At 37.0% G+C, this 20,250-nt stretch overlaps 1 protein-coding gene across 3 annotated transcripts; it reads right to left on the bottom strand.

Moving 5' to 3' along the window:
* Positions 1–378: 378 nt before the first annotated feature.
* Positions 379–8,909, bottom strand: LOC131929526 (ankyrin repeat and SOCS box protein 12-like). 3 transcript variants are annotated; one of them, XM_059285773.1, is made up of 7 exons: positions 8,766–8,909; positions 7,653–7,831; positions 6,171–6,493; positions 5,273–5,493; positions 4,672–4,846; positions 3,638–3,796; positions 379–2,715 (listed from the first exon to the last, which is right to left on the bottom strand). In XM_059285773.1, the coding sequence occupies exons 2-7, from the start codon at positions 7,718–7,720 to the stop codon at positions 2,576–2,578; spliced, it is 1,086 nt and encodes a 361-aa protein (XP_059141756.1). In that variant the 5' UTR covers positions 7,721–7,831; positions 8,766–8,909; the 3' UTR covers positions 379–2,575. The 3 variants fall into 3 exon arrangements, with proteins under 3 accessions (XP_059141756.1, XP_059141757.1, XP_059141758.1); XM_059285774.1 differs by having other exon boundaries at positions 8,799–8,862; XM_059285775.1 differs by lacking the exon at positions 7,653–7,831.
* Between the last annotated feature and the right edge of the window lie 11,341 nt (positions 8,910–20,250).

Here is a 20,250-nt window from a genome sequence, read left to right on the forward strand (position 1 = left end):
TCCTAGAAGAGTGGCTGTCCCCAGCTAATGAGCCTCATCACCGAGGGTCCAAACTCAAGACTTTTCGGTTTAGCAACCATGAGCTTTACCAACTCGGCCACGCCGACCCCCCCCCCCCCCCCCCCCAATTCCAAGCTCTATATTTCTCAGTCTCATATCAGGGTTTCTATACGCTTTTATCTAGCATTGCTATCTTCTTTCTTTAGCATTGCTATCTTCTTTCTTACACGGTTGGAAGAAGAATCGTACACAGTTTTTCCACCCCAAAGCAGCTGATTGATTTTATAAAGATAGATGAAGAGAAATAAACTTTGGAACATGTAGCGTGTACTAGTTTGAACTACAGAAACAGAAACACACGAACATTACAAAGTCTTGCTAAGTTTTATTGGAATTTGTAATACAGAATATCAAAGTAAGGTGGGTAAACAACACATGTTATGGTTCTTATCAGTTAACCAAACCTGCACTCTTGCATAGCTGGTTTCATATATAAAGATACTTTAATTAATGGGTTAGGATTATATCTAGGGTTGGGTCTGTAGCTGATGATTTGATACTGGTAAACTCATTAAGGGGGTAGGTAGGCAAGGATAACTAACAAGGGCTGAAACGGCTGATGAACTCCAGTGTAGGTTATTTAAACTGACAGATTTTTTGTTGCAGTGTGCAAATGTCAATGTTTTATATGACTATGCTTGTGTTAATCAACATTAAGGTAAAATAAAAATCTTAAAACTCATAACTCAAACAAATCAGTCCTATTTCATGAATTCAAATACTTGCAGATGTTATAAAGTATAATACTTATGCTTAAAATAGCTGAACACAATTTGTTTTGATTACAATCACACAGAAACAAATAAAATCACATGCTATGAGATAGGATATTTTTGAGCTGCTGGTATAATGGAATCTCTTCTGGTGCTTCATGGTTTACTTAGAATTTTAAGGTTCATACTTGTCTTAAAATAGAACTTTTAAAATGAGCCCTGTTTACATTTAGTAATTATACATACTTTTCTTCATTAAAATAAAATTTAAATGAAAACTTCAATAAAATTGTATTTGATATAAAAAAAATGGCCAGAGGAAACTTTCTGAAGTGGGAGTTAATCAACTTTGTCACATTATGTAGTCTGGCAATATTTCATTTATCTAAAATCTTAAAAAAAAAATCCTTAAAAAAAACAACACTTGTACATTTTTAATCTGGTTTTCTACCAACACTTTTACAATGTGACAGATATAAAAGAATTAAATGCAACGATGACTAAAATACAAGTTTAAGGCTGTAGTAATTGTATATTGCACATAATATAAGATAAAATATAAAAAAGTTTTTAACGAGTATAAAAGTGAAAATAATGTCTGCTGAGAAAAAAAAATATCTACAATTTCCATCTGTTAATTGACCTTGACATTCAGGCTGGCATCCACGGTGGATTTTTTTATACCAGTGTCTGATAATAGAATCTTCTTAAAAGGGGGTTTTAGGTTACTGGTAATTAACTAAAATACACTCATGGCTTGCTAATGTGCTAACCCTATCCCTAGTCCAACAATGCGCCTAACTCACCTAACCCAATTTCTTACCATAAAACTAGTCGAGATTACAATACTACTAACAACTGACCACACCTATCTTAAGAAGAGTCTATTATCGGATATCAGTATCTTCAATCATCTGTTTCCACAAAGTATTTATAGTAGGTTCAAGCAGAGGTGATAAAAAATAATCACAAATTTACATCAAGTAATGTATGAAGGGTAGCTTATGTGAATATAACAAAAAGCGCATCACATGAAATATAATGGATGCAAGAATGTCTTGGGTATAGAAAGTGCTATAAATAACATCACAATAAGTACATTTTAATAAGAGCACCAATTAATCAGTAACAGTTGAAAGTATTAAGATAAATTAAAAAAATATTCAGTTTATAACTTAAAATGATGGATCTAAATTCTTATACAAATATTAGCAAGTTTAGATTGTCAAGTTAGTGGATGATTACAACTTGTCTTTTGGGGAACATATTATGGTAGGGCCACTGTTTACATTGCTATGGTGGTTGGATAAGGAAAATAAAATTTGTTTACATTTTGTTGTGTCCTACAGAGCCATAAAGTAAGATAAAAAATAATATATTTAATTCAATTTATTTTAAAACATGAATGAAATAATTACATTTTAATTTTACTAGCTTTTGACAAGTCACATGTACAAAATAAATAAAACAAAAAGTGGAGAACTTAAAAAAAAAACAACAACATAGTCTATACAAGTGCCAACACTGAACAGTCTAAGATACAAATTATCAAATTATGTCCCTTAGAATGACTTAATAACACTCGGACAATTACTTCCCTTTGAATGATACATTATTGAGTGGCCAGATCAAGAGACGTCTTTTAGAGTTAACTTCACTATTTACAGATTTTAAAAATTATATTGTCTCCTAAATAGATTATAAATGGGTGAAAATAAAATACATTGATGACACCAGTGTAATAATTGTATTCAACCTAAATCATGGGTTTATTTGTTTAAAAAAAATTAATACAACAAAAGTCACAAATCATTAAATTTTAAATATGAGATGAGAGAAGTTGGCAGGGGAAGTAAGTCTAGCATGTCCAAGTTTATTCTAGGCCTGGGCAAACAGGAAAAAATGGTCAGCCGACACGAAGACAGCAAACTTCTGGGGTTTTCTGGAAAATTATTAACTTCATGTCAACATAATACAAGACAAGAATTTTTTGAAGTAACTAAATAATTAACTAAATTATTAACATATGTCAACATAATACAAAGTTAGAATTTTTAAAGTAAGTGAATAATTAACTAAATTATAACCATGTCAACATAATATAAGACAAGAGTTTTTTAACGTAACCAAATAGTTAACTAAATTATCAACTTCGTGTCATTAAAAGAACAGAGCTTTAAAAATGGAGACTAAACATCTTATTTAAAAAATAATAATTAGGTTCTTCAATAAAATTTTCCAAAGTAAAAATAAGAAAACTTTTGAATAGATATGGTTTGGCCACACATTGAGAAAAATTGCAACCAGAAAAAAAACAACGAAAAAAAAACCTAGACAAAAAAGAAAGTATAAGGAAACACTGGAGATAAGATGCTTAAGAAGACACGAGAAAGATGGGTTACCAATGGCAACAGTTGAAGTAGCTCACAATCCAGAAGTACAGTAGATAAAATTTATCAATTCCAAACATGTAGGCTAAATGTACTAACCTGCATAGAATTTGATTTTTTGTTCCTCTTTGTTCCTCAAGTTTAGAAGTGCTACAGTACTAACCTGCATAGAATTTAATTTTTTGTTCCGCTTTGTTCCTAAAGTTTAGAAGTGCTACAGTATTAAGCTGCATAGAATTTGATTTTTTGTTCCGCTCTGTTCCTCATGTTTAGAAGTGTTACAGTACTAACCTGCATAGAATTTGATTTTTTTGTTCCTCAAGTTTAGAAGTGCTACAGTACAAACCTGCATAGAATTTGATTTTTTGTTCCGCTCTGTTCCTCAAGTTTAGAAGTGCTACAGTACTGACCTGCATAGAATTTGATTTTTTGTTCCGCTCTGTTCCTCATGTTTAGAAGTGCTACAGTACTAACCTGCATAGAACTTGATCTTTTGTTCCGCCCTGTTCCTCAGGTTTAGCTCAGTGGCCAGCCTGTTGTTGATGTCTCGGCCATTGGTGCCCAACCCAAAGTGGTAGAGCAGGTCAACCAGCTGGTCTCTGTCGTGGTACACACAGTTGTGGTAGATCAGATCTAAAACATAAGTCATGGTACAGTTGTGGTAAAGTCACGGTACAGTTGTGGTAGATCAGGTCTAAAACAAGAAATTTGACCACAATGTTATGTATTAGGAATATTATCTTGGCCAAACAAAACTTAAGACATATTACCCATATACCGACAGCAACGTATCACTCTCAGACCAACATCCACGTATTACTCTCAGACCAACAACCTCGTATCACTTACTCTCAGACCAACACCCACGTAGCACTTACTCTCAGACCAACACCCACGTATCACTTACTCTCAGACCAACACCTACGTATTACTCTCAGACCAACACCCATGTATCACTTACTGTCAGACCAACACCCACGTATCACTTACTCTCAGACCAACACCCACGTATCACTTATTCTCAGACCAACACCCACATATCACTTATTCTCAGACCAACACCCACGTATCACTTACTCTCAGACCAACACCCACGTATCACTTACTCTCAGTCCAACACCCACGTATCACTTACTCTCAGACCAACACCCATGTATCACTTATTCTCAGACCAACACCCACGTATCACTTATTCTCAGACCAACACCCACGTATCACTTACTCTCCGACCAACACCCACATATCACTTACTCTCAGACCAACACCCACGTATCACTGTCAAACCAACACCCACGTATCACTTACTCTCAGACCAACACTCACACAACACTCACTTACTCCCAGACCAACACCCACGTATCACTTACTCTCAGACCAACACCCACGTATCACTTACTCTCAGACCAACGCCCACGTAACACTTACTCTCAGACCAACACCCACGTATCACTTACTGTCAGACCAACACCCACGTAACACTATCAGACCAACACCCACGTAACACTTACTCTCAGACCGACAGCCTCGTATCAACAGAGCTTTGACGGCTGTGTAAACATCGGTAGCTCCGACCAGGTACTCAGTGGCGGCATCTAGGGAGGAACACTTTGGGTTGTACGTGTTGTGTGCCACCTTACTGACATGTCTCAGCTGGTCAGGATCTGCCCCGTACTCCAGCAGCAACTGGGTGAGTGAACATCAGCGGACAGGTGCAAATCAAGGTAGAAACAATGGTGATTGCTGATTAGCAAGACCCACACATTTATAGAGATTTTATATCTGATACCAATATTTGAATCCCATATAACTAGCCTTAACCCTGATTTGAATCAACAATCAAGTCACTGACAGTAAGATAAAAGTATTGTTAGTGAAAACAGCCATTCAAATTCATATGGCTTATCTTTAAAGCGTGAGCTACATGGCCTTACGCGTTATAAGTCAAGATCGTGGCTTGGCGCGCTTTAAGGGTTAAATAAAAATATCATATAAATCAAACCAAACTGTTATAACATAAATTTAACTGTTTAAATTTAAACAGCTTGGCTGTCTTGAAATAATGTAATTTAATAAGCACTGATACCTGTAGAAAGTGTAAATATTTCTCACCAGAACATATCTGACATCCATATTCATGAAAGCTACATAAAGCGGAGTGGATGAATTTCCTGGATCCCCCTCCGGGCACGCCCCAGCTTCCAACAACCTCCTGGCACAGTCCAGTCTGTGATTTTTGACTGCCACAAAGAGAGGGGTTTGACACTTGACATCCACTGTGTCAATACTGGCCCCAGCGTCAATCAACAAGTTAAGGCACTCCAGATGGCCTCCTGGGGGATGAGACATGGTAAAATGTTCTTAGTTTACAAGGAACAGCATTATCCAATACAAAGTCTAAAACCTCGGACAGCATATAATGGCAAACTTTAAAAATCATGAGTTCAGATTCTTGGGCTTTTGAGGCTCATTAAGTGGAACCTGGGACCAATCTTAGAGAGAAAACTCCAAAATCAAACAACTGCTGCTTTGCAGATTGTTCTTGGATGGATAAGGGCCATGGAAACAAATCCAGAAAGAAAAGATGGTGGAGTCAATAGCCATATGGCTCATAGATGACATGTGATATGTAATTGTGTTAGAGGAAACCCCTTCTAGATCTATATTAAATTGAGAACAGAAGAAAAAATAACCCGATATCTGAAGTTTGCTCACATTGCTTTAATTTAATGAAATACTAGATTCCTACTACCAATAAGGGGGATTTGAGAAAAGTAAAGGTGGCTGGACATGGTGCTGGCCACACATCAATGTCAATAAAATAGATGAACTGTATTTCATCTGCCAATCAGGCTTTAAATAGTACAATTACAAAAATAATAATTCAGTACAAGACTTACAAAGTTAACAATATTTGTAAATACAATTAAAAATGGTTGCAGGCACACCAACTAACCTGCGGAAGCCAACCCACATACACACCAACCAATCCACAGACACACCAACCAACCTGTGGCAGCCAAACGTATAGGTGTGCAGCCAAGACGGTTGCGCTGGTTGATGATGCTCATCCTCTCAGGGTCAGCGTCTATCTCAGCCAGCAATTGCTGCAGTCTGGCGGCATCCCCCTCAAACGCCGCCTTGTGAAGCTGGGACTCCCCCAGCGTGTGGTGGAAACAGTTTTTGAACTGGTTTCTGATCTCATCCACAACAGCAGCCTGGCCGCTACTGCTGGGGTGACCACAGGTGCTCTGATCTGCCCTATTCTGTAGCACTGACAAGGACTGAGCTTTCAAGTGTGTGGCTGGGGTCTGCATTTTAACTGAGTTGACCCTGCAGAGTGAAAAAATCAAAAAACAAATTTACCATACACGTATGAAGCTATGTACTGTTGAGATTTTAGAACAAATGGCTCTAGTAAAAACATGTCACACCTAAGTTTTTGCTACTAACACCACACAGACATTAACCCAAACACTACACAAACACTAGCCCTAACAGTGGTACAAGCAAAAAAAAAACAACACAATATTTCTTTGTTGAACCTACGCTATTATTATTAGAACAATTAAAGTAACATCCTCTATGTATTATAAACTAGGCCACCCAATTGTGCAGCTATCCTAAATACATCATGAGCTATAAGGTGGTGATATTTGCTTTTTAAGTGAAACAATGCCTCATTAGTGCAATTACTCAAAATCTCAGCTTCATTCATCATATATGTATACAACAAATCAAATATTCTATATAACTCAACAAGGAAAGTATAAATAATGTCAACCATGACTAATATAAATAAAGCTGTTTTTGTTTGACCCTGTAGTAAAAACTGAGTTGTTATGACTCATGAGGGAAATGGTTGGGTACTCATTAGAGCTGGATGGAGATGAGGCAAGATAGTGACATAAGTAAAAAAGACAAGGATCAGTCCACACAACTTCAGAAATCAACAAAGTCACTACATTATAAGGAAGTGACTGTAAATAGACACAAATTTCAACACATCATGATATTCATGGTGGGTAAACATGTGATCAAAAGAGTGGCTATAGCTTTAAGGAAAACACACACTTGCTAACACATAGAAACAAAAACACAATGACTTGATGCCATTGTTTACTTTTAAACCATGCCTTGATGTACTGCTAAGGGATAAACAAATTATAATTAAAGTTTAAAGAAGAATAAAATACATGCAGATTCTGCCCTACATAAGGATCAATGCAAAACTTAGTAAAAATATTTTAAATTAGTAAAATAAGAGCCTTTTTGTAAAAGATTACACAGGGAGTAATCTCTAAATGGTGAAATACATTTAAATCAGACCAATCAAACATTTTCCTTCATTGTCAATGATTACATTTAACTTTAAACAGTACACCAAAATTGTGTGTGCAAATAGATATGGAAACAACAAAAAGCCAAAATAAAAATTACAATACATATTCATATGGAGAAATGTGAAATCAAAATGCATTTTCAACTATACCTGTAGTTAACAGATAATCTGTCTTTCATGGTGCGACGATTGAAGTTAAATAAATACTTGACACTCATGCTGAGTTATATATTTAGTTAAAGTGTATGTAAATACAGGTGTAGGATACAGCAGTCTATTCCACTACATTGCTCGCATGCCCACACATGATAAATCTTCACTTGCATCAACTGTAAGGGGGTAATTCTTAAATGTTATACAGTAAAAAAGAGTAATAAGAAAATGTCTGCTGCTAATCAATTTCATGAATGCATTATTACAACTGAAATAAGGGGTCATCTATAAATGATGTCACACTCATAGGGTGGACTCTGTAATTTTGTGATGGTGTGTGATGGGGGGGGGGGGTTCAGATAGTGTGATGCCACACTTTTACACTATAAAACAGTAATGAGGGGGTTGAAGGCTGAGGTGTCAAGTCATTTTAGGGGGGGGGGAAGCTGGGTCCTGGGTGTTTGTGATGATGTGTCATGGAGGGGAGATGGGGAGGTAAAAATTGCCCAAAAAGTGACTTCATTTATGGATGACCCCTTTCTAAATATAATTATGCCCTACAATACTTGGTAGCAGATTAGAGATGTTTTCATCAGATGCAACCAAGCTCATTTAGCAGCCATCATGTTTAAGACTTTTGGTAACATTTTAGCTAGCGGTTCAGGGGAAACCACTCAAATTTACAGCTGACCACTGTTTATATTAGCAAATCTTGCTACATGTACATTACATGATGATGATACTACTTACTTAGTACAAGTACTACAGTACATAGATCTAGCTAGGCCTAGATCTTAGAATCTAATTCTTCATTCTAGCTCAGGCTCAGTAGCTGCCCAGCAGCTAATTAATGAGCTAAAGCTAATCTAGATAACCCTGGTAATGGTAACCCAGCCACTCCGGTGACCTGTTTCTGTCAGTCTCAGTAACTGAACTGACTGAAGAATGTGAATATGATGAACCCCGATGATTAAAAAATGAAAAATCAACTAAGACTACGGCTACGGCCTAGTGATCAGCGCCAGCGGTAGCCTATCAAAGTTAAACCACTGAGCCTTTCTAAATTTATCTTAAGTCTTAAGTCTTAAGTAAATTCTTCATAACACCTACTATTAAAATGAATTCCAGAACCGGAAAACGTACATCTTCACATTTTAAATCGATGGTCGAATGCGCTGTAGTCATTCGTCACTGAAGACACTAAGTAGATCTAGATCTACGAGACAGCGAAGAGTTAATTGTTTACATCGCGAGCAATCCATACAGCAACCAAGCGGTCCGTCTAAGTGTCAAAGAAATTGCGTTTCTAAAATTAAAAAGCGGAGCACGTATTGAGCCATAAAGCAGGCCTTTTTAAATTTTAATTTAATGTGTGAAACACTTTAGTTGTTATTCAAACACACCCAACCTCCAAAACAACACACTATTTAATCAAATAATCATCAGAAGCAACAGATGAAAGTTAAATGAGACCCAATGGTTTATGGATATAGTTATCATTCATAGCGTCATTCAGACCACATAATATAAGCAAAGTTTTAGCTGCATTTAATTATAAACAATCCAATAACGGAATTAATTAATATGTTGTATAATCCGTTTAAATCAATGCTTACTCTCCATCTCCATAAATAATTGGAAAAGAAAGTTAATTCAATGTAGGCCTATTTCTTTATTTTGACAAAGGAATAGCCGAGTTGGATAGACAAAGGCTGTGGATGCAATTCCATAAAGAAAAGCAGACTGACGTCAGTCAACGAGAAATACGTCACATTCTTTCGTCTAGACCTGCTTCATCCCACTTTTGCTCCATTCTCGTACTACACACAATATATCACAAACGAATAAATCCCAATACTGCTCTCTGCATCTACCTATGTTTTTTTTTTCAGGCACGTCCACCGCCCCCCCCCCCGCCCTCCGTAATAGAAAAAAATATTAAATTTATATTATATAATATAATTGTGTGCCCGCACCCCCTCCGCCGGAGAAACAATGTCTGAATGATACTCTATATACTACGACATTCTAAGCCCAACAATCTTTGTCATATCCAACATCTAGTTGGTCCGGTCACGTGTGTTGTCGACTGTGTCACGTGTCAACATGTATACCCTCACAGTCAGAGGTGAGCTTTCAGTAGCATCATTAACTTGACATTTAAAAAAAAAAACCGTTTGTAAAATCGAGATCGGTTCGTGTTACAAATGTCCTTTTTTTCATCGTTAGCCGTTTAGCGCAAGGCAGATTGCATAATGTCAACACAATAATTGCATTGAGCGAAAATTTCTCTACCACATCATTTAGCAAGAGAGGGGATCGTGCTTTTTGTGGCGAAAGTTTGATTATTACAAAATCGGTTAAGGTTGCGTGACGTCTGTTACAAATGACCCTTTAACAGTGTTTATTTCAGGCATTTATTCGTGTGTGTGTGTGTGTGGGAGGGGGTGTGTGGTGCCACTTCCCCGAAACACGTCCACCCCCCCCCCCCACCCCCCGTACAAAATATAATTTATGTAGACAATATATACTTTTGCCAGTGTTCGCCCACTCCCCTCACGGAAAATTTAGCCCCTCCCCACGAAAGATTCAAGTGCCCCCCTCCCCCCCCCCCCGTGTAAAAATGTCTGAAAGAAACACTGCCCATTACGACTAATTGAATTATCTCGTAACCTTCTCAACTTATGCTCATAAGCCGGGCAGACGGCGAGAGGACTTAGAAGTACCAGCATTTCCCACCCAAGTTGCCTGCAGACGTGACCCATTTATTTCCACCTGCCAATCAACTGGTTACATGTGTGTCATAGGTCAGGTCTATGTATTCGAGCGAGGTACCGAACTCGTGCCTTCCGTTTCAGATATATCACGTTCTACCCCACTCGACCATGGCGTACCTACCACAAAGGTTTACCTTTCGATAACATTCATACAAAAACTAATTAAAATAATCAGTACGGTAACTAGGATCAAGCAAGTTAAACACCCACAGAAGCCGTGAAATAATCAAACAGAAATCAATCGAGTTCTATAATATTCGGCACTTAACAACAGAATCATGCCGATAGTGTGTATAGAAGGGGGGGGGGGGGGGCATGAACACGGTGTCAAAGTTGGGTCTTCTAGGAGGTACGCGCTGCCTTGTAGCGACTGACAGACGTACGTCGTGTTGACAGATTAGATGCGGCATGTTACCATGCTGCACAGGAATGGCATGCCCTGGGCTTAGATTGTTGGATTGTTGGATGGTTGGATAATCAGATAATTTGGTTGTTGGATTGTTGGATAGTGGGATTTTTGGAGTGTTAGATTGTTGGAATGTTGGATAGTTGATAGTTGGATAGCTGGATAGTTGGATAATTGGTTAATTTCTTCATTGTTGTATATGTATATATATATATATATATATATATATATATATATATATATATATATATATATATATATATACATATACATATATATATATATATACATATATATATATATACACAAATATAATAGAAGGAAAAACATACAGTATAACAACAACAAAAATTAATGCAGCCCCACCCCCACCCTATTACATTCACTCCATAATTCCACTTAGTCGTGTCCCACTGAAGTATAGATCTACCAACGCTGCTTGCTGCTCGGCCAAGACACACCTTAAGGACATGCTTTCTATTTAAATTAACACTTATGAAGGCAGGGCCCCATTACTAGGGTGGAATGGAGAACAGGTAAGTGCATACTGGCGACACACGAAGGGCATGATTTCGATGGACACTTTTGAAGTTACTTTCTGAGTGTAGCCTAGGAAGGTAAATGTAGCTAGGCGATACACGAAGGACATACTTTAGATCAGGGGTCTCCAAACTTTTCAGTCGGAGTGCTGCATTAACTATTGAATATCAGTTCGGGGGCCAGTTTCTTACAGCCATCTTATTGTGGTGTCTCTGAACTATCTATGGTTGAGCCAATGTGCCATCTTCACCACAGGATTCAGTACACAGCTAATGTCCATATATTCAATTCAACACACAAAGTTTGCTGGTGAATAATACAATGCAGGAACATTGGTTGTAGAATGTTTTTCTCATTCGCTTGTCTAACCAAGCTTTTCTTTATGCCACTCATGTACTTTTCTCCATCAACAGTCAGAGGCGTAGCTAGGGGGGGGGGGGCGGGGGGGGGGCGGCCGCCCCGGGCGCCGACCCTATGGGGGCGCCAAAAGGGGTGGGAAATTTTTTTTAAAGCTGATTTTATGCTGCAGTTTTGAATTATAAACTGTCTAAGTTAAGAAATGTAATGGCTACACGCCTTTACATACTGATTTAACTGTTTTCTACCTTGATTTTTTATTGTAAAACATATACTCTTAAGAAACAGTGACCGGCAAAACCGCTTTGAAGCTTTTCCTAGATGGGGGGGGGGGGGGGGGGGCGCTTTTTCGAGACTTAAAACGGAAGAATTTACACTAGATTGTTGAGTCGATAAACGCTACCACTATTAAAAGAAACCAATTGTATTAAAACGTTTGTACGATTGTCGAACTGTAAAATACGTTAGTGACTTTTATCAAGATGGTGCAGGGGGGCGCTTTTAGGCTAAATAAAATAGCAAAATTACACAGGATTCTGAGTAAACAACCTTTAGCTCTCAGAAAGAAACGAATTGTACTGTGCATTGTATAATTGTGTAACATTTAAAAAAAAGTTAGTTACGTTAAAAACCGCTCTACAAACTTTGTCCAAGATGGTTGTGATGAGTGTGTGTGGGGGTGGGGGGCGCTTTTTTCGCTAACAAAAATCGCAAGTATTTGTACACTTAGTAAAGAAACCAAGTGTATTAACGCGTAATGTACAATTTCAATAGCCAGTTTTGTTAAAAAAAAAAGACGCGACGAGTTCTTTGTAAGATTCTTACGATTCTCTCAACTTCAACGTGAGAGATCAGATACTTTTGATTGATTGCATTACATCTTACCTGGATCACTGAACTATATTAAAGAGAACTAAATATCACGGATTCTTGAATCCCTAAGCCACTAACCACCACTTTTTTCCATGCTCTTATTTCATTCTCCACTGTCTGTAATCTAGCTCCAAGCCATACAGTAAAAGAGACCACATTTAGTTATAGTATAGATCCTGATTGAATTTTTTTGACAATGCATTTGAATTCTACATTTTCTTAGAGTGTTAAAACGCGTTTTATTGCTGCTGATTATAATCAGAACGTCATGGGCTATCATTAAATTGATTGTTACTGCTTCTTCAATCAATACAATTAGTTCTGCATTTGTTGTTGACGTTGAGCGAGCAGTGTTTCTTCCAGACTTTTTTCTCCGGGGGGGGGGGGCACTTGAAATTTTCGGGGGGGGGGGGGGCGTAGACTTTCTTCGGGGGGGGGGGGGGGCGGACACTGTTAAACGTATATATTTTCTATATATAAATTATATAAATTTCATTTCGTTCGGGGGGGGGGGGGGGGGGGGGGGGGCGGTAAAAAGTTTTCAGGGGGCTTCGCCCCCCCCCCCCCCCCCGAAGAGATGCCTGGAAGAAACTCCACACACATGTATATATATATATATATATACATATATATATATATATATATATATATATATATATATATATATATATATATATATATATATATATATATATATATATATATATATATATATATATATATCTATATATATCTATACTAGCTGCATCCCGTGCTCCGCCACGGTAAATCTTTTTAAATGTACATTTTTGGAACAGAACAAAACGAACAAAAACACAACACAAACATAAACACAAACAAAACACAACCACAACACAACCACAACACAACCACAACACAACACAACAACACAACCTCAACGCAACCACAACACAACCACAATACAAACAAAACACAACCACAACACAACCACAACACAACCACAACACAACCACAACACAACACAACAACACAACCACAACGCAACCACAACTCAACCACAATACAAACAAAACACAACACAACCACAACACAAACACAACACAACACAACAACACAACCACAACGCAACCACAACACAACCACAACACAAACAAAACACAACACAAACACAACACAACCACAACACAATCACATCACAACCACAACACAACCACAACACAACCTCAACACAACCACAACACAACCTCAACGCAACCACAACACAACCACAACGCAACCACAACACAACCTCAACACAACCACAACACAACCACAACACAACCACAGCCACAACATTAGAATCACCACCAAACAACACGCTTTTTTAGGCGTCCGCGCCCAAAGAGAGCCTTTATTTAAGTCACATAAATAGATCCTACTCCATAACTTACAATAAAACAATGCGATGCAAATAAATGTACGGCAAGTGGCGTTTACTTTTATGGTTCTAAGAAAACACATTGGTAATGTAATTAGAATCACCACCGAAAAACACGCTTTTCCCAGGCGTCCGCGCCCAGAAAGAGCCTTTTCAGCCTTCTCTATACTATAATCCTAAAATTTCACCATCTGTTAACACCGAAAAACAAAAACAAAAAATAGTGATTTTGAGAGATCATAGACTTATTAGAAAATAATATAAATAACCTTAACATTTTTCTATTTTACTTATGAACCTTTACATATAATAATCAATGTGGAAGTAATAACAAAAATTAACTTAAATTATTGAGAGTGAGTTGAATATTAAAAAATAAAACACTTTTTCCCATACGTCCGCGCTCAGAGACAGCCTTTCCATTCTTCTCAAAAAGTCTAATTTCACCATCTGTTTTCATAACACCGAAAAACAAAAGCAAAAAGATAGTGATTTTTTGAGAAATCATAGACTAATTAGAAAATGATAATAAATAATATTAATAATCTTAACATTTTTCTCTTTTAATTATGAACCTTAACATATAGTAATCAATGCGGTAGTAATAAAAAAAAATTAACTTAGAATGGAATTGATGAGTTAAATATATTTTCAAATTACCTCCCTTGCAAAAAATTACCAAAAAAAAGTTGAATTAATTAGTTTCTTTGACCTACTTTCATAAAAATATATCCATTTTTTCTAGGAATATAAACGAAAATGATATTTAACATTGATTTTTTAAATATGTTTTAGTCATGTGCGTGTATTTAATATTTTATTTAAGTTATGCAAAAGAGTAAACACAGTGGCATTTATAAAATAGCTCTATGCCGCTATATAAACAAACCCTACTCTAATACTAATAATAAGACACTGCGGTGCACTGAAAAGCACAGCATGGTGCGAATGATTACTTTTATGGTTCCAAAAGCTATAGCGATGACGGAAGGAAGGACTGACACACTACTTGCCCGATTATATTATAGACTAGCTGCATCCCGTGCTCCGCCACGGTAAATCTTTTTTAAATGTACCAACTTTGGAAAAGAACAAAACAAACAAAAACAACACAAACACAAAAAACACAACCACAAACACAACACAACCACAACACAACCACAACACAACCACAACACAACCACAACACAACCACAACAAAACCACAACACAACCACAACACAACCACAACACAACCACAACAAAACCACAACACAACCACAACACAACCACAACAAAACTACAACACAACCACAATACAACCACAACACAACCACAACCACAACACAACCACAACAAAACTACAACACAACCACAACACAACCACAACTTCAACACAACCACAACACAGCCACAACACAACCACAACACAACCACAACACAACCACAACCACAACTACAACACAACCACAACCACAACAAAAACACAACCACAACACAGCCACAACGCAACCACAAAACAACCACAACACAACCAAAAATCAACCACAACACAACCACAACACAACCACAACACAACCAAAAAACAACCACAACACAACCAAAAAACAACCACAACACAACCACAACACAACCAAAAAAAAACAACAACTCAACCACAACATTAGAATCACCACCAAAGAACACGCTTTTTTAGGCGTCCGCGCCCAAAGACAGCCTTTCCAACATTAAAAATTTAAGTCACATAAATAGATCCTACTCCATAACTTACAATAAAACAATGCGATGCAAATGAATGTACGGCAAGTGGTGTTTACTTTTATAGTTCTAAGAAAACACATTGGCAATGTAATTAGAATTACCACCGAAAAACACGCTTTTCCCAGGCGTCCGCGCCTAGAGAGAGTCTTTCCAGCATTCTCTATACTATAATTATAAAATTTCACCATCTGTTAACACCAAAAAACAAAAACAAAAAATAGTGATTTTGAGAAATGATAGACTAATTAGAAAATAGTATAAATAATCTTAACATTTTTCTCTTTTAATTATGAACCTTAACATAGACTAATCAATGCGGTAGTAATAAAAAAAAAGATTAACTTAAATTATTGTTGAGTTAAATATATTTTCAAATTACCTCCCTTGAAAAAATTACCACAAAAAAAAAGTTGAATTAATTAGTTTTTTCGACCTACTTTTATGGAAATGTATCCACTTTTTCTGGGAACCTAAACGAAAATGATATTTGACATTAATCTTTTTAATACGTTTTAGCAGTTTGCGTGTATTTAATATTTTCTTGACGTTATGCGAAAGAGTAAAAACCGTGGCAATTATAAAATAGCTCTATGCCGCTATATAAACAAACCCTACTCTATTACTTATAATAAGACACTGCGGTGCACTGAAAAGCACTGCATGGTGCGAATGATTACTTTTATGGTTCCAAAAGCTATAGCGATGACGGAAGGAAGGACTGACACACTACTTGCCCGATTATATTATAGACTAGCTGCATCCCGTGCTCCGCCACGGTAAATCTTTTTTAAATGTACCAACTTTGGAACAGAACAAAACAAACAAAAACAACACAAACACAAAAAAACACAACCACAAACACAACACAACCACAACACAACCACAACACAACCACAACACAACCACAACACAACCACAACACAACCACAACACAACCACAACACAACACAACACAACCACAACACAACCACAACACAACCACAACACAACCACAACACAAACACAACCACAACCACAACCACAACCACAACACAACCACAACACAACCACAACACAAACACAACACAACCACAACACAACCACAACACAACCACAACACAACCACAACCACAACCACAACCACAAACACAACACAACCACAACACAACCACAACCACAACTGCAACACAACCACAACAAAAACACAACCACAACACAGCCACAACACAACCACAACACAACCAAAAAACAACCACAACACAACCAAAAAACAACCACAACACAACCACACACAACCAAAAAAAAAACAACACAACCACAACATTAGAATCACCACCAAACAACACGCTTTTTTAGGCGTCCGCGCCCAATGAGAGCCTTTCCAACATTACAAATTTAAGTCACATAAATAGATCCTCCTCCATAACTTACAATAAAACAATGCGATGCAAATGAATGTACGGCAAGTGGTGTTTACTTTTATGGTTCTAAGAAAACACATTGGCAATGTAATTAGAATTACCACCGAAAAACACGCTTTTCCCAGACGTCCGCGCCTAGAGAGAGTCTTTCCAGCATTCTCTATACTATAATTATAAAATTTCACCATCTGTTAACACCAAAAAACAAAAACAAAAAATAGTGATTTTGAGAAATCATAGACTAATTAGAAAATAATATAAATAATCTTAACATTTTTCTCTTTTAATTATGAACCTTAACATAGACTAATCAATGCGGTAGTAATTAAAAAAAAGATTAACTTAAATTATTGTTGAGTTAAATATATTTTCAAATTACCTCCCTTGAAAAAATTACCACAAAAAAAAAGTTGAATTAATTAGTTTTTTCGACCTACTTTTATGGAAATGTATCCATTTTTTCTAGGAATATAAACTAAAATGATATTTGACATTGATTTTTTAAATATGTTTTAGCAATGTGCGAAAATTTAATATTTTCATAACGTTATGCAAAAAAGTAAACACAGTGGCATTTATAAAATAGCTCTATGCCGTTATATAAACGAACCCTACTCTATTACTTATAATAAGATACTGCGGTGCACTGAAAAGCACAGCATGTTGCGATGCTTACTTTTATGGTTCCAAAAGCTATAGCGATGACAGAAGGAAGGAAGGACTGACACACGCTCAGCCCGCTTATATTATAGACTAGCTGCATCCCGTGCTCCGCCACGGTAAATCTTTTTTAAATGTACCAACTTGGGAACAGAACAGAACAAAACTAAACACAACACAAACGAACGCAAAAAAAAACAAACAAAAAAAAAACGAAAAAACAAACACAACACTCATAACATAAACACAATTTAAATGCAATCATACAGGCATATTGCTCACAGTCTAGCCCGTAGCGCCAAATCGCGCCCTTTCCGGTGATTTGCACCCCCCTCAAACTTTCGATTTGCACCCCTTCCCCCCCCCCCCCCGCCCTAAAACTTTCGATTTCCACCACCCCCCCCCCCCTCGCAAATTTTTTCCAACCCACTTTGGCGCTCCTAAGGTCGGCACCCGGGGACATATGCCCCCCTCGCTACGCCTCTCCTATAAAACCCGAAAGATAGAATAATAATTAGAAATCAGCATAAATAATAGGCAGTATTTAAAATATCCGTGTTTTACCTACAATATTTCAATTTATCCATTCTCGCATTTTTTCCAGTACTTTAAATTTTTAAAATTTACAATAGAGTTTCATAACTAAAACCATTGCGCACCAATAAAACCTATGAACGTGATGACGCGTCTATAATAGTGCTGAATAGTTGATTAAAAATTATAAGTAATAAACGGTAGGGCCTACATTCAGTGAATAAAATAAAAAGATTGCCTTTTATCAATCCATGCTAATTATAATTTTATAACAATAATTTCCTCTTACACATCCGAATAATTTGCATTCACATTTTGCTAATTATATTATTGCAACACTAATTCCTTCTATGACGAACGTATATTTGCATTCACATTTTTTATTAGCGTGAGTTTAATGTATTTTTAAATTACCTCCTTTGTCAAAATTAGAAAAGAGTTAAATTAATTTGATTTTTCTACCCTGCTGTTATTATGTTATTAAAATGTATCCACTTTTTCTGGGAGCCTAAACGAAAATGATATTTGACATTAATCTTTTTAATACGTTTTAGCAGTTTGCGTGTATTTAATATTTTCTTGACGTTATGCGAAAGAGTAAAAACCGTGGCAATTATAAAATAGCTCTATGCCGCTATATAAACAAACCCTACTCTAATACTTATAATAAGACACTGCGGTGCACTGAAAAGCACAGCATGGTGCGAATGTTTACTTTTATGGTTCCAAAATCTATAGCGATGACGGAAGGAAGGAAGGACTGACACACTACTTGCCCGCTTATATTATAGATATATCTATATATATATATCTATATATCTATATATATATATCTATATATATCTATATATATCTATATATATATATATATAGGGGGGGGGGGCGGCGCCAAATTGAAAGTTCGCCCCGGGCGCCGGGAAGGGTCGCTACGCCTCACAGTCAGGTAACTGAGGTTAGTCCAGTCCAAGTTATAATCAGCATATATCTTTTTAACTCATTGACTATATCATCTCCGGTAACAGTGCCATACTTGCTATGTAGGGAAGCCAGCTCTTGTGTTATGTTCATGTCGTCATCTACACAACAAAAACAAATTAACGCAAGCAGTTGAGAGGTGGAACAGCTGTCCAGCGACTCATCCATTGCAATTCAAAGATTTTCAAACTTGATTGCATTTTTCGTTATTTCAGTCACAATGTTTTCACCAATTGTCTGCAAAAGCGAGCAATGGTAATTGTACCCAAAGGAACATTTTCAAATTGTTTTGAATTTTCTGGGCAAAGTTCCTCAGCCACCTCTAACAAATATTTATTCAGTGAACAAAAAGATCGGACGAGAGAACCCCGCGGGCCGAATGCGGCCCGCGGGCCGTAGTTTGGACACCCCTGCTTTAGATGGACACCTCTGAAGGCGCATGCTATGTTGGTGCTAAGGTTTACCTGAAATACATAACATGATAAGTAAACTTTAAACTATGAGAGTTTATCGAACACGTACACTCACACGTATTTCAGCCAGTGCACTTAACACACTTGACAGGTGATAAATCTCTTAGATTCGATACCACACAATCATTCCATTAGTTCCATACAACACACGCCTTATACAGATTCAATGTCCTGAGTACCGATTATAAATTCAATACCATGAACACCAGTCCTTAAATGCGATGCCAATCATTCTTCACAAAGACTGAATATAATGATCATAAATTTAAATGAAGATGCAAACTATCAGGAATTTTTCTAAAGGGGGGAGGGGGAGGTTTCACTAGAAAATTCCGGCGGGTTGATAGGTGACGGGCAATTACGAAAATATTCATATACATTTCCAGCCCCTACCCTCCATCGCACGAGAAATGCGTGAAAGAAACAGTGTATACTTAAAAATACTTTTATACAATGAGCACCAATGACGCCATAAATTGGTC

The sequence above is a fragment of the Physella acuta genome, unplaced genomic scaffold, assembly GCF_028476545.2.
Source record: "Physella acuta isolate Inbredline_101_S28 unplaced genomic scaffold, ASM2847654v3 ptg001645l, whole genome shotgun sequence".
NCBI lineage: Eukaryota > Metazoa > Mollusca > Gastropoda > Physidae > Physella > Physella acuta.

Coding starts and splice junctions, on each gene's coding strand:
- LOC131929526 (XM_059285773.1), bottom strand. CDS start 7,720: ATGAGTGTCAAGTATTTATTTAACTTCAATCGTCGCACCATGAAAGAC. Junction 4,847..5,272: donor TGGATGTCAGATATGTTCTG/GTGAGAAATATT, acceptor TCACTCACCCAG/TTGCTGCTGGAGTACGGGGC. Junction 2,716..3,637: donor AAAGATCAAGTTCTATGCAG/GTTAGTACTGTA, acceptor ATAATTTTCCAG/AAAACCCCAGAAGTTTGCTG.